Genomic DNA, 15212 nt, shown 5'->3' on the forward strand with positions numbered 1-15212 from the left:
GGGGAGTAACTAAACACATTTACTCAAGTACTCTGCAGTACAATGTTGGGATACTTGCATTTTACTTGAGTATTCCCATCGATGCTACACTTAATAATCATTATGCAAACAACTGAGAACAATGTTGTACTCTTTACTCTATATTTTGTTCCTTATAGCTATTATAATATCGTTATACAATATATGTACTTTATTTGTCGATTTATAATTATAATGTGTGTGTGTGTGTGTGTGTGTGTGTGTGTGTGTGTGTGTGTGTGTGTGTGTGTGTGTGTGTGTGTGTGTGTGTGTGTGTGTGTGTAAGTTGCATCATTTATAATCCAGTAATTTGATGATATATATAAGTATATTTTGAGACTAAATCTGTTGTATGTTTTTAAGTAGGATCTTTTTTTCTCAAGCTATATGTCAGACCGGATCTGTTCCAAGCGGCTCAGCTGTGAGGATTTGCATTATTTCTATTTAAAACATTTCTTTTGCTGGACAATATATTCCTCACGCCGTCAACTTGAAATCTCAGAAACCGTGATGACAGTTGTCACTTCCACAACTTACAGACTAAATGATTAATATGTTCAATGAATCAAAAGTAAAAGGCATGGCGGCTCACTCAATAGTAAAAATCATAATTTGCTACACTGGCACTCCTGATTGATCCCATAGATAACTGCACATAGCCCGCTTGTTAATTGATGAAGCGAATAGAGCAGCGGCACAGAGCTCTTTGTGATTCTGGAGATTGCTACAGAATTACAACCCTGTGGTATCAGTGAACCATGGAGTACAGAGGAGTTTCCATTACAGTTTACAAAAGGTCAATCCTTTACACAACAGAAAAGTCATCAAGAACTGGAACATATTTCAAAAAGAGGACCTCAAAACAACTCTTTGGTTATTTTTGGAATCGGCTCCTCCAGAGGGAGTTCAGCATGGCTTTCAATCTGAAAAATGACATAACACACTCTGTGTGAAGGCATGTGTGGGTGGGTCTCTCTGTGTTTTTGATTAATTATTGTTACTATGATTTTTTGAGGGGGATTAATTATTGTTATTATGATTTTCTTCTCCTTTTTTGTAATCATGTATTTTATTTGTTTTGTTTGCTGGCTTTTACTTTTCTTCTCTGTTCTTCTTTGCTATTCTAAACTGATTAACACAAATGAAAATACTTGTTCTTTGTATGTCATATTGTGCATTCTTATCAATGAAGTATAAATGTGCTCTATTCATTTCAGAATCAGCTTGGATCTTATTTCATATTTGGTGTCTAACTTGACCTCATGGATCCTTGTGAAAACATAGCAGCTCATGATAATCTGCTTAAACACAATAACACACACACACACACACACACACACACACACACACACACACACACACACACACACACACACACACACACACACACACACAAACATAATTGTGTTACCTCCTTTAAACGCGTATTTCTTCTCCATGACAATGATCCCCAACTAGGCAATCAGCAAGACTGCCAAACGGAATTGCTACATAGCAATTTTTGGCAATTCAGTGGAATAATCACAGTAACCTTTCCACCCGAGACATACTGTGTCAGAAGTAATTAAGTCTCATTTAGAAAATCACATTGGCTTCTGGCATCCAAATTGTACATGAGTGGTTTCAGAAACTAAACATATCCAGTTAAATATTCCTCTCTCTTTTTCCTAGCAGCAGTATTTCTCGAGAGGTGGTAGGCTATACTGGGTGCTGACGCGTATGACTCAAGCCAACCCCTTCTATAATGTGTGTTGGGGGGGGGGGGGGGGGGGGGGGGGAGAGAGAAAAAAAGTCCTCACGCAAAGAAACAGGCTTCAGAGTGGATCTGTGCGCAGACGCGTCCGGTGCGCTCCAGGACCAGCTCCAAGACGCGCAGCGGCCAGACCGCTGATGCATGCCGCACGGAGTGGAAGCCAGCTTTGTTTACACCTGTTGCGAATGTGAGGGGGGGGGGGGGCGAATAAAGCGAGACATTCAGCAGAAACCTTGAGATAAAGAAGCAAGAAAGCTGATGGAGACGCGCCGGACCACAAGCTCCTAAACCTGCCATGAAGCAGCAGCAGCGCGCACACCTCTCATAGGTCATTTATTGTGCCGCGTTCCAAGTTCATCTAAATAAGAGCGGAGAGGCTGTGAGGGGGATAAAAAAATTAAAAAAAATCATGAACTTGTCGGAGTCTGTGTGGCTCTTGGATGAGCCGTGGAACCTCAGCCGAGCGGAGGAAGAGGACGAAAAACTTTTGTTCGGGATCGGCACGGATAATTTCATCACGCTGCTGGTTTTCGGACTCATCTTTTCGCTCGGGGTGCTGGGCAACTCCATGGTGATCACCGTGCTGGCCCGGAGCAAGCCGGGGAAACCGCGCAGCACCACCAACATATTCATCCTCAACCTGAGCATCGCGGACCTGTCCTACCTGCTCTTCTGCATCCCGTTCCAGTCCACCGTCTACATGTTGCCGACGTGGGTCTTGGGCGCCTTCATTTGCAAATTCATCCACTATTTCTTCACCGTGTCCATGCTGGTGAGCATCTTCACCCTGTCGGCCATGTCCGTGGACCGATACATTGCCATTGTGCACTCCAGAAAGTCCTCCTCTATCCGCGTGGCGAAGCATGCCCTGATCGGGGTGGTGGTGATTTGGATACTCTCGCTGGCCATGGCCGCGCCGGTCATGTACTACCAGAACATTTTTCACGGAGGAGAGAATCACACGTTCTGCTGGGAAGTGTGGCCCCCGAACCAGAAGAAAGTCTACGTGGTGTGCACCTTTGTGTTTGGTTATGTCCTGCCTCTGCTGCTGATCTCCTTCTGTTACGCAAAGGTAAGCAGAGCTATATTCACGGCACGATTGTGGACATTTGTTGCTGTTGAACAATTCAAAAGCGATATCTTACCTCTATTTCATCCCTTACAGGTTTTAAATCACTTGCACAAAAAACTAAGAAATATGTCCAAAAAGTCAGAGGCGTCAAAGAAGAAGGTACGTATGAGGGAGGCTGTGGGAGTGGGGGTCATGGTCATGGCAGCAAACTTGTCTGAGTGTATTTAGGGTGGAAAACACACTGAATAAACACTGTGTTGCATACACACGTGTAACGACCTGTTACCTGTTGACAATATAACTCGGATATGTCGAAATGTTAAAATTCACCTGTCAAAAAAAACACATCAGTGATCACCTGAACACTTGCATTTAAAATCAAACCTGCCATGATGATGATGATAACGCGTGCAATGAAGATGCTGCATGATGAAAAGATGTCATCCTTTCCATCAATATTTTAGTTTTTAAAGAAGTTGGAGCGTAACTGAAATAGCCACCTCTCTTGATCCATGCATTTCCTTCACTACGCAGCAGCCTTTTCTTTCGGCCCTGTGTCAAAGCAGGGGTCAGTGTCCTCGGCCTTTTTGGAAGACACGTGTATCCCTCTGACCCGCGGTCCCGTGCACACTACGCGGCAGCGAGGGCGTCCGCCGCCAAATGCCGCACCATTCCCTCCACCTCTAAAGGCAGTTGAAGGAAACTGTTCCCATCGTCTCCGTCGTTCCTTGGGGCCAAAATGATGAATATTAATGTTATGATGCGTACGGTCAACAGGCGCGCTCGAGCAAAGTGTGTCTAAAAGGCAATGTGCAATCAAACCCCCATCTAGCCTTCATCATTCCGGATGGATTCCCGGTCATTGAGCTTCCCCCTGAGAGACAGTTATCTGCTGTCGCCCGCTTGATTGTCTGTCTGTCTATATGTCTGTCTGTCTATATGTCTGTCTGTCTGCCTGTCTGTCTGTCTATATGTCTGTCTGTCTATATGTCTGTCTGTCTGCCTGTCTGTCCGTCTATATGTCTGTCTGTCTGCCTGTCTGTCTGTCTATATGTCTGTCTGTCTGCCTGTCTGTCTGTCTGTCTGCCTGTCTGTCTGTCTATATGTCTGTCTGTCTGCCTGTCTGTCCGTGTTTATGTCTGTATGTCTGTCCGTCTGTCTATGTCTGTCTGTCTGTCTGTCTGTCTGTCTGCCTGTCTGTCCGTCTATATGTCTGTCTGTCTGCCTGTCTGTCTGTCTGTCTATATGTCTGTCTGTCTGCCTGTCTGTCTGTCTGTCTATATGTCTGTCTGTCTGTCTATATGTCTGTCTGTCTGTCTATATGTCTGTCTGTCTGTCTATATGTCTGTCTGTCTGTCTATATGTCTGTCTGTCTATATGTCTGTCTGTCTGCCTGTCTGTCCGTGTTTATGTCTGTATGTCTGTCCGTCTGTCTATGTCTGTCTGTCTATCTGTCTGTCTGTCTGCCCGTGTTCATGTCTGTCTGTCTGTCTGTCTGTCTGTCTGTCTGTCTGTCTGTCTGTCTGTCTGTCTGTTGTCTTTCACAGCCGGCCAGTTCAGCAGCACTGCTTGACAACGGCCTCATGCTATGAAACCAAAGAGTGCCGACTGGGAGGAGAGGAATTAATAAGAATGTGGATATGCTTTGATATGCACCATGCCCCTCTCCGCCCCCTCCCCTACCCCACGCACACACACACACACACACACACACACACACACACACACACACACACACGCTTTACTGGCTGATGCCAAAAACAGGAATTTCACATATTGATCCAACTGTGCAGAGTTTGGAGCGAGAATACGCAGAGGAAATGTTACACTGACAGCTTTGTGACTATCAGTAAGCAAACAGTGCATTAAAGCCGGACTGTTGTACATAATTTAACCGGGTAGGATAGCGAGTGTAAAACTACGACGTCAGAACCGACTGTTGACACACACACACACACACACACACACACACATATTCAATCTGGGTAACGCATCAACAACTTCTATTCCAAAAGGTTTCTGCCAGAAAAGCTTTTTCGGCTCTGCGGCAAAGTGTGTGTGGATGTATGTCTGTATGTGTGTGTGTGTGTGTGTGTGTGTGTGTGTGTGTGTGTGTGTGTGTGTGTGTGTGTGTGTGTGTGTGTGTGTGTGTGTGTGGGAGGACGGAGCGCCTCGTCACTGAAATGATAAGATCAACCGTTAGGTGAGGTTGGCTCACCTAAAGTGCGCCTGAAATGAAATTGCGGCTAACTTCGGAGCTAACCCCCTTTTACTTTAATTAGAAGGTCAATATCGCTAAGCACACAACTTCCTGCTCCTTCACTCCCTCACTCATGCACATACACTTGTACAATTAGTGGACAATGAAAGTACATGAGCATTAGGAGTAGATCAGATTCTTTTTTTAATGTGTTATTGTCGTGTGCTATCAACCCATTTACCCCCCCCCCCCCTCAAAAAAAGACATGAAAAACATCAAAATCCTTTGAAATAATCAATTTATAGATGTTTAAAATTTTCATGGAAAACTCGTGGAGTAGACTGACCATAAAATGGTGTTTTATGGTCAGTCCCATAGTCGGGGATTAATGTGAGGACATTTATAGACTGAATGAATATTCCTTCTTCACTCATTAACATTCCTATACACCCCAAACCAGAGTCTTGAGCGAGACACTAAAACACAATGGCTCCAGCTGCTCGGAGCTTTGCATGGTGGCTTGTTGCCATCGATGTAAATATGACATTTTGGAAAGGACTTTAAATTAAAGTGCTACATAACTGTAGTCCATTGTGTTTGTGGAACGAAACAGACTTCCACCTCTAAAGCTCATAAAGTTGGATGTCACATCTTTGTTTGTTTAATACATATATATATATATATATATATATATATATATATATATATATATATATATATATATATATATATATATATATATATATATATATATATATATATATATATATATATGTCCTGCAGGGGTGGACTGACAGATTGATATGGATCAATACAAACAATGTTAAGGGAAAAGATCAACAACTTCTTAACAAGACGGCGATAACAACTTATCGCCGTCTTTAAGAAACAACATCAAAACAGCGCAAACAGTAATGTTGCACTTTATATTGATTAACAGGAGATTTTTTTTGTTCTTCATATATTTAAAAGAATAGATTGTTTTTCTTACAAATGTTCTTATGCTTTGGAAGAGCGCAGTAACACAACTGGACGTGAGACATTTTCTCATATCGATCCAAATTTAATGAAATCAAAATCATATCTTGGCAGACTTTGTGATGCCAGCAGCAAAATGATAATGTTGTCCAAATAATCATCTCATTGTGTTGAAATGTGTGATTCACCGCCCAACCGTCCAGGGTGCACGCAGCTTGGACAAGGTGGAGACAACAGATGGATAAAAAACAACAACAACAACATGAAGCATAAAAAACAATCCGTTGTAAGAACTATTTCTTGGCTGGTTCAGTGAGTTCCTGAAGTCTCCCCTGGTTGCCTAGCAATCTGGTGTTAAGGACCGTTCCCATCAGTTTTTGTACATGGGAAACAAACAAGCTATAACATTGCTGAGCTTTAAGGTCCGTACACCAAAGGCTGCTGCTATCAACCGAGTACACAGCTGGATAGAACAGGTGGCATCTTAAAAGACATGGTGAGCAGTCATAGTAAGTTTCGATAACAAACGCCACAAACGTTGCTCATCGTCCCAGACAATTCACCGGCACCAATTAAAACCATCTCCAAACGAAACTGGCGTTTCTCAAAGAATACACTGTGGCTGTTTGTGTTAACCGATAATGAGTCGGGAAGTGTCGCGTTTGCGAGCTGCTCTAATGCGCTGCCGTGAAGCATTATGTGCTCTCACAAAGAGACAAATACATAAATTGCAGCGAAGCACTTTGTGTCCTTGGTGGAAAGAGTGTTTGATCATCAGTTGGTGCGGCTCACCACTCGGCCTGTCGAACATAATGTCAGTGACAGCTGGGAAGAGCGAGGCTACTCCCAGTGCCGTTGCGAAATACATCCAGGCAAACTTCTTATCGCCCTGCGCAGGAATCAGACAGCTTGCCTCGACCCAGACCTCCGAATATGCCCCCTCCACCTGCAACCACTGTTTTTTGAGGTGCTGCGTAGATGGGACTAAAGATGAGCCTGGCTACCACTCAAAGCAGCTCACGCTGCACCTCACGATGTACCCGTTCATACGGCAGCGCCGCAGCCTCAGCCTCGCTCAAGGACACTCAACCGCCAATCTGTGGACCGACTCTACGTCTACGCCCCCCGGGCATGTATTCTCAATCGCGCTTGCTGTCCGAGGGGAATAGATTCGGGCGGATGTGTAGGCGTCTCGTGATTGGTTTTGTGAAAAATCGCATATCAGAAAGGAAAAAAAAAAAAGAAGTAGTAAATCTGTTTTAATCTTTCTGGGAGTCCTTGGGGCATCGATGTGACAGATCTGCTGCTAATTCACCTTTTTTACACGACTGGTTTTGTGTTGTGGTCAGATAATGGAAATGTTGTTTTTTTTGTTTGTTTAATGCTTTTTACATACCAAAGTGTTGGACTCGATTTTACTTGGCAACAATTATGTTTCTCAATGGATTCTCAGTGTGGAACCACGGGGGGAAAAAGACAGTAATTAGCGCTGTGGGTTTAGGAGTTTCTTCGAATGATAAGAGTGTGCTAACTGAGACAGGGAGCATGTAGGGCCAAACCGCTGGTGCTTGACAGATACTCATTGAGAGTTACTGTGCTGTACTGAGCGTTACTTTGCTATTTAGGTGCAATTTATTTCGCAGTATTGGCAGTTTGATCGCAGTCATTTATGTCCAAAAAATGCAACTCAAACCCACATGAGGGGCCAACTAAACACCCTCATTATGGGGAGCCAATTGGGTGGATCCCCAACAGTGAAGTGCACTTTTCGTCTGTGTCTTTTTTTTAAATGTTGAGAATTGTGAGATACTCTCCGGCTGGGACGGGAAGTCACGTCATCACAATGCGGTTTGTCTCTGATGTCCAGCTTTTACTTTCAGCACTTCAAAACATGAGTATGCAAATACACTAAACACTGAAACACAATGCAATCGATCATCGTTCACTCCATACGTCAACGTAAAAAAGCACAGCATGACAGGTTGACAGCTTTTAATCAATTATCGGATGTAACGCGGGGACTGGCCGGCTTTCGACTGAACAGCATTACAAGTAGAGCCGGAGTGGGCGGAGAGGAGATGCTGAAAGGCATGAATTATATTAGTTCTGTCTTCCTGTGTTGATGCTGCTGTTTGTATTAGACCAACTGATGGCTCTCAGGGGGCTGAAGAGGAGATATGAATGTGTTATGGAGGCTATCCAAACAAAGCATGGTTATGAAGTTGCTGCTCTGTGGGAACCTCTCCCTGGCTACTGTGTCTCTGCCTTTGTGTCCCTGTGTGAGTGTGTGTGTGTGTGTGTGTGTGTGTGTGTGTGTGTGGGAGGGGCGGGGAGGGGGGGGCGCTTGTATCTCTGGACAATATTGACTGTTGACCCAATCGACTGTGAGAATTTGAATGATGGTCATGAAGACTGCTGTCCTACTGCTTATCAATGAATATATATATATATATATATATTATATGATTTTGGTTAGAAGGTTCGGAAAAACATTTTATCCCATATTAACTTTCCTCTTCGCTCATTCTCCTGCATTAGTTTTCTTTAGTAATTCAATGCTTTTGCACACTTGGGTAGCAAATACGACATTGATATCTTGCACTGTTTTAATGAAGTTATTAATGCAAGTCGTTCATTTACATATTCAGCAGCCACGGAGTAAACATTAGCATTCATTTGGAGTCCTGTTTATGGCCACCTGGTGAATTACAATCGAACATTCACTCTCTGGTCTGCTCTCAATCAACTCCTGAAGAAACTGGCTCTACAGATGCTCCACTATGTTCCCCGTATAGCCAGTCCCTAATTTGAGTTTGTCTGTCTGATATCTGGTGATAGGCGGGCAGTGCACAGTGGGTGCATTACCGTTTTCCCTGAAAAGCCTTGTCGACTGCTGCAACACTGAGAAGCAGGACGGAGACAAAATTAACATAAAACTGTATTTTCAAGCATGAAGTGTTCCCACATTCGTCAACTAAAGCAGAATACACTTTTTAGGCAACAGTCAGAGGGTCTACTTTTATATTCTCCACTTCCGAAAAAGGTTTTGTGCTTTTTGGTACAAAGGAGAAAAAAAACAACCTCCTCATTCCTTCATTATGCTGCACAGCCATGTTGCATCAACCAGATTGTTCCGGACATAAAGGATCGCATCTCGGAATATTTCCTTTTCTGCGTATGTGGTACTTCAATGAAGTGTTGGATTGAGTAGAGACAGAATTGAGTCAAACGTCATTTGATGGACTCTTTATGAATGTTTATGATTATGCTTATGATGTCATTTCTTAATGAAATGTTGCCATTGTTCGAGATGTCATTGTTGTGTCGACTTGACATCAACCAAGACAACATAATCTGTCCCAAACGTGCCGTGGACAATGGTCAAACCTAACAGAACCCATTTTAGCTTCTTGTGTTAGCATCACATTAAACCGTCATGTCGTGGGAGCAATGTCATTGAACTCAACTGCAGAGGAGCGATCAAGACGTGTTACAAAGATACCTCAAGTGTTACACGATCGATTGATGACAGGGAATAGTAGCGAGGTCCCATATGCATTGATGGGCAAATAGCTTCACTTGTTGCAAAATCAACCGCTAACTGTTGTTGCCGTAAATCGTCAAACTGGTCTCTGTTGGCCGTGGTCACTGGGAGCAGCAGCTATACCCCCTCTGTTGCAATGCAAACATGTCATAGATATATCACACTAGAACCACCAATGAGGGATGTGCGAGTGAGGGAGGAGAGGAGGAGTGCGATGGATGTTTCTCTCGGGTTCGTCGGCGGCCATTGTTGTTGTTGTGATGATGATTTGAAGGAGTGCCGCGCATTCAGACGAGACCTCCAGGAGGTTGTTCACATGTAGAAAGTGCGATGTTGCCTTTGCTCGGTTCACTTTCACGCTCGTTTTTTACGGTTTCAGCTTTCTTGATATTGCCCATACAGCATATTCCGGTTCAGCCATTTCATAAACTTGGGAAAAAGTGTGCAATCAATGAGTTTTGCTGCAATCAGATGGTCACTTTTAGGGAAGCCTCTCTCCACTCGACTTGACACGGTGTCGCTGACCTCCTCTGTGATTGCAGCCGTGTCAAGTTTTCTTCTCTTGTTCCCTCCTGCTCCGCTTTCTCGCACAATCACATCAGCTCCTTCTCCGCCCTACATTCCTCTTAAAGGTGTCCATTGCTGGTTGATGCCGGCCGCAATGCAGTGCATTGTACAGAATGTACACTTCTGGTGTGAGCTCAGAAGAAAACTACAATAGCTGCAGGAGCTTTGGTTCCAGCAGGTGCATGGGCAGGCCATGGGCCTCGTTGAAGTTCACCATATCCCATCCCTCTTGTGTGGGAATATTGTCCAGACACACCTGGAGCTTCTTGCATCTTTCCCACAAAGCATTAACTGTTCTTGCTTTTGAAATTCCACTGGAGGCCAAGAGTCTGAACTCCACATAGACTTCCACTCATTACCACATGGCCCGTCATAGGTTTACCCTGTAAGCGAGTTAGCTTCATTTGTCACACATCTGTGGTCTCACCTGCATGCACAACATTGAAAGGTGCATTTGCCAGCTGTTCCTTTCACCTTGTCTCAAAGTCATGACCACGAGAGGCAATTTCGTACTTTCCAGTCCAGGTTTTGTACAGGTTATGTTTCTGCCAAGAACACCGCTGTTTTCTTCAGACTGATGGTTGTATTGTTCGATGCCACGGCTCTACGCACCGTCCCAGTAGCCCTAACTAACCTGATGGCACTATTCACATGCGACGCACAACTTTTGTGTTTTACCAGCATTTGTGAAAAATGCTGTAAAAGTGACTTGCTGTCCAGACAGTTTTTCCTTCAAAAGAAGACGTGGATAGTGATGTTCCTAGTCGTCAGCCATGTTTTGCTCTTTAACCATTAGCGATCCAATTATCTTTAAAAAAGAATATTTTTCTTCTTAAGATATGTTTAAGTCATCCGGTTGATGTGGTCAAAAACATTTTATTTCCACTTTTTGCTAAAGTGCTAAATCGTACTGTAGTATAGAAAGGCCTATAACGTCTTCTTTACAACAGCGCCCTCTGGTGGGGCCTCGACTGCATAAAACGCCTATAACTGTTACCCAGAATTCATATGGCATATGGAGGATCTCCAAAGTGTGTGAATGGTTGTTGTTCTGTGCTTCTAAAAGGGAAATGCACTGGGACTATGACGAAAAAGTTAGATTCAACTGGTGATCCTATCGTCTTGTTACTATGGCAGCTTCAAACACGGCAGCAACAATTCAGCATCGGCCATCTAAGGACTGTGTCAGTCAAATGCCAGTATGATAATTCAGAAGTACTGAATGCATTTATTCATGTCTCATTTATCTGCGATGCTGCGTTTAGGATTCTGTATGACTGCAGCTTGCCATGCTCAATGTGTCACTTCACACTTAAATCAAACCAAGACCTTTGGATTTCTGATAGTTACATGCTCAAATGGCAAGATTGGACTCATTTTATTTTTCATTTCTAACTTGTCTCGAACAAAACTACAGGGGAAGCAGCATTATTAATAATTGGTGGCTTCTCGGTATCCTAGAATATATGCATTTGCAACCTCGACATGCAGTGGAGGGGCTCAGCAAATCAGACAGCACGTAATTAGTTTTTTGATGACGACACAGTACCTGCTAGTCTTACCTGAAAAAGTACACATTCAGCACAACATTGGTTTGCCATAGTCATCACATGACGTTTTCCTGTTTTATGTGATATATCTGGTTCTCATTGTCAGTGCATCATGTTTAATTGCATCTTATTGTTGTGTAAAAGGTTCAAATGTAAGTGGTAACTGCAAGAGAGAACATGTCCCGCTGTTTAGAGCAGCAGAGCAAACAGATCTCAGTCTGCAGACGTATTTGCTATTGACTTTACAGTGCTTTCTCCTCATGGAGGTTTTTGTTTTATTCAGTAATAAAGTTATTGTATGTTTCTCATTACATTCAAGTCAGTGTTAAAGGTATAAAGACGAAGGCCGGACAAGTATTATGGATGAAGAGCTCCTTGTAAGCCTCGTAATATGTAGCTTTGGAGACACATACGAGGCTGGAATGAGATGCACATTATGTTCTTTTCACCTACATCATCTACAGTATCTCCTGTGCGAGTGTATTATTCTGTATGATTGCGATGAAAATATCTCCAGGATTGCAGATGGATCTGCTGAATGAAATGTCAGCAAAAGAATAATGTGATTTATGTCATTTTAATACAGTTATGGTGGCCCTGAATGAGAATGTGGGTTGAGAAGGAAATAGAGCTCATAGTAATAAACCCATAGATAATCATCACCAAGTCAATCACCTAAATGATCAATTTTTCCATCATTTTACACATTGTTCAGTTTTATTTAGTCCACATTTCATTATTGTCTTTGTTTTTAAGTGGCAGCAAGCAGCTGTTTTTTGGTGAAAAGACCTGGAACCGATAACTACCCAGCACCACGCGGCAGATGGACGAGCTCAGTCACTAGCAGGCGAACATAGTGCATCATTTAGGAGCCTACGTTTCTCAGGAGTTGGTAAACTAAAATGAGAAAGAATAGCAGACTTACATTCCCCAGATTGCCAGAAACACAACTCCACATGAACACTCGTGTTGCTGACACCTTTGTCATGATAGCATTAATAATGTGCCAAAACAAAATCATTAATGCGGCTTCAAGGAAATATTTTGGGAATAGCATGTTGCCCAACTTTTTGAATCTGAACACAGCATTAATGTCCTCACTGCGGTCCCTAAACCTCTCTCCTCCTCCTCTCTGTTCCCAATGTGTGGCTCCCAGACTGCTCAGACCGTCCTGGTGGTGGTGGTGGTGTTCTGCCTCTCTTGGCTCCCTCACCACGTCGTCCACCTGTGGGTGGAGTTCGGGACCTTCCCGCTGAACCAGGCCTCCTTCGTGCTCCGGGTGGCCGCCCACTGCCTGGCGTACAGCAACTCCTCCGTCAACCCGGTCATCTACGCCTTCCTCTCGGAGAACTTCCGGAAGGCGTACAAGCAGGTGTTCAAATGCCAGATCGGCGCCAGTGACTCCCCGCTCAACGACATCAAGGAGATCCGCAGCAAGGCGGACCCGCCGCCCTCCACCAACTGCACCAACGTCTGACGGACACGGTGTGGACTCGGGGACACGGAAGGGAAGTGTGGCGACTGTCTCGCTGAAACGCAATGTAAAGTCATGAGCACGGGCCCTCAAGACCTGAGTGTGTGAGCGTGTGAGCGTGTGTGTGTGTGTCTTTTCTTGTAGGTAAGTGTAGTTGCTTAAATATTGCTGCAGCCATACTGTTCCACATGAGCGCTGTTCATTAAACTAGAGGAGAGGAGATAAGCCCCCGTGGCTTCAGGGGAGGATTGCTTACTCTTTGATCAGTCTCTGTTTCCTTCTTTTAATGATACAAACCTGTTGAGTCTGAAACTCAGGAAAAATAATCCTCTCTTCAAACCCCATTTTGATTGTAGACATGTGTCAGAATGTCATATATTTAGTCGATACATGAAAAGAAAAACGAGGTTAGAACACTTTCAGACTTTGAAAGTGTTGAAAATCTCAACCGGGAGACTATTATTGCATCATATTGAGTGAACCTGTTGTTTGAATACGTCTTCTCTGTCTGAAGAACGGCGTTGGAAATTGTTTCGTAACATTTTACAGAACTGTAATTACTTTATTTCGTAGGAACAAGCAAGGGATTGTAACCGATAAATTCCGTATTGATGACACTAACTAATCCCAGTGACGCTGTCCCTTTGACGCGCTTCAAGGAGAAGCGAGACGGTTGGACGGTCAGTGGAGAAACTGGTCTGGGACCCGTCAGCTTGGATACCTTGATGCAGGCGGCTGGAGGCAGCTCGCCTCCAGCTGCGAGCTGCCTCCGGCATGGAAGGACAGAAGGAACACGGCTCCGGTAACTCCAAAATTGTTGTGAATTACATTTTAGTTGCGGCCGCTGTCCACTTCAGAGATGGAAGGCTCGTGAACAGTGGCCGGTTTCACAAAGACACACTTCGATCTTCGGGCTTTCCAGTTGTTGACTGTACTAAAGATGACTGATTTGTCATACATTCTGGATACATTGAGACACACGACTGCTTGTGAAACAGCATCAAGCTTCTTCTGGAGAACTTCAACAGTCACAGTGACATTCTGACGAATGTAACATGACAAACGTTTCAATACCATGAAACCTCAACGCACCTGTGATGACCTCATCGGTCAGGCTCTTGATGGTTTCTTTGGCCGAACAAGGGACTGATGATGTCCTCTGTGTTGTATATTTTAACATATTACTGTGGTTTATATAATCTCAATCCCCTTTCTCCCTGTCAGGAGCTCACGAAACATGAGCCATGTTTTCCATGCCAGTGGGTGCCACTGGTTGTTCCCACGGAAACCTATTCTCCATCACGGGAACACGGCCCATAAGGCGCTTTGACGCAGCTTTTGCAAGTGCCTCCAAATTTAGTGCAATTTAGTGCAAGTCTCTCTCCACTGTGATGTAGTTCTGGTCAAGTGGGTCCCTTTTTAGATCTTATGTTTGAGAAACCGCCTCCTGGACACGGTGCTGTAGGCTGACCCCGTGTGATGCAACATGTGTGTGTGTGTGTGTGTGTGTGTGTGTGTGTGGAGTTTTGGAGTTGTTTAAAGGTACGTCGGAGCAGTGCCAAGTATCCGGACTAAATACCCAGCACTGCTGACAAAAGGCCACTGTAGATAAGAAGAAAACATATATATTATTGTCATTGCATCCAGTACGGCTAAAGCCTGTATTTTAAATTTGTTTGTTGATATTATGAACACTGAAGCTGATCTTCACGTATGCCTCACTCTATTTTTGGCTGTTATGTCACGTCACCAGTTCTTTCTATTGTGTCGTGCCGTGCCGTACGACCGAGTCAGACTGTTGGTCATAAACAGCTTGAAGCTTGTTTTGCACCCTTTCTGGTCGCCATCTTTCTACAACAACGACGACAAAAAAAATCGAACAGCAAGTGTGAAAAAGAAAAAAATCTGAAGTTATTATGTGATATGTATGTGATGTGCCAAGCCTCCACACAGCAGCTTTACCTCAATACAACAAGATCACGAAGGGAAAGAAAGAAACAATACGAGACCTCGGCGATAGATCACACTGTATGTTCAGCACGTCTTTGGACTTCAG

The 15212-nt window shown here is 43.9% G+C and overlaps 1 protein-coding gene across 1 annotated transcript; it reads left to right on the plus strand.

Moving 5' to 3' along the window:
* The first annotated feature begins 1885 nt into the window (after window positions 1–1885).
* On the plus strand, window positions 1886–14024 carry LOC137780772 (galanin receptor type 1-like). The gene is made up of 3 exons (XM_068568978.1): window positions 1886–2843; window positions 2937–3002; window positions 12839–14024. Exons 1-3 carry the CDS (start codon window positions 2181–2183, stop codon window positions 13157–13159), a joined length of 1050 nt encoding a protein of 349 aa, XP_068425079.1. The 5' UTR covers window positions 1886–2180; the 3' UTR covers window positions 13160–14024.
* Window positions 14025–15212: the final 1188 nt, after the last annotated feature.

The sequence above is a fragment of the Clinocottus analis genome, unplaced genomic scaffold (assembly GCF_023055335.1).
Source record: "Clinocottus analis isolate CAN_PGR_092001 unplaced genomic scaffold, fCliAna1.0.p SCAF_9, whole genome shotgun sequence".
Lineage (NCBI taxonomy): Eukaryota > Metazoa > Chordata > Actinopteri > Perciformes > Cottidae > Clinocottus > Clinocottus analis.

What these genes read in the sequence shown, in the direction of transcription:
- LOC137780772 (XM_068568978.1), top strand. Translation starts at nt 2,181, where the DNA reads ATGAACTTGTCGGAGTCTGTGTGGCTCTTGGATGAGCCGTGGAACCTC. An exon ending in TCTCCTTCTGTTACGCAAAG is followed by an intron (nt 2,844 to 2,936) that starts GTAAGCAGAGCT and finishes CATCCCTTACAG; the next exon opens with GTTTTAAATCACTTGCACAA. An exon ending in CAGAGGCGTCAAAGAAGAAG is followed by an intron (nt 3,003 to 12,838) that starts GTACGTATGAGG and finishes TGTGGCTCCCAG; the next exon opens with ACTGCTCAGACCGTCCTGGT.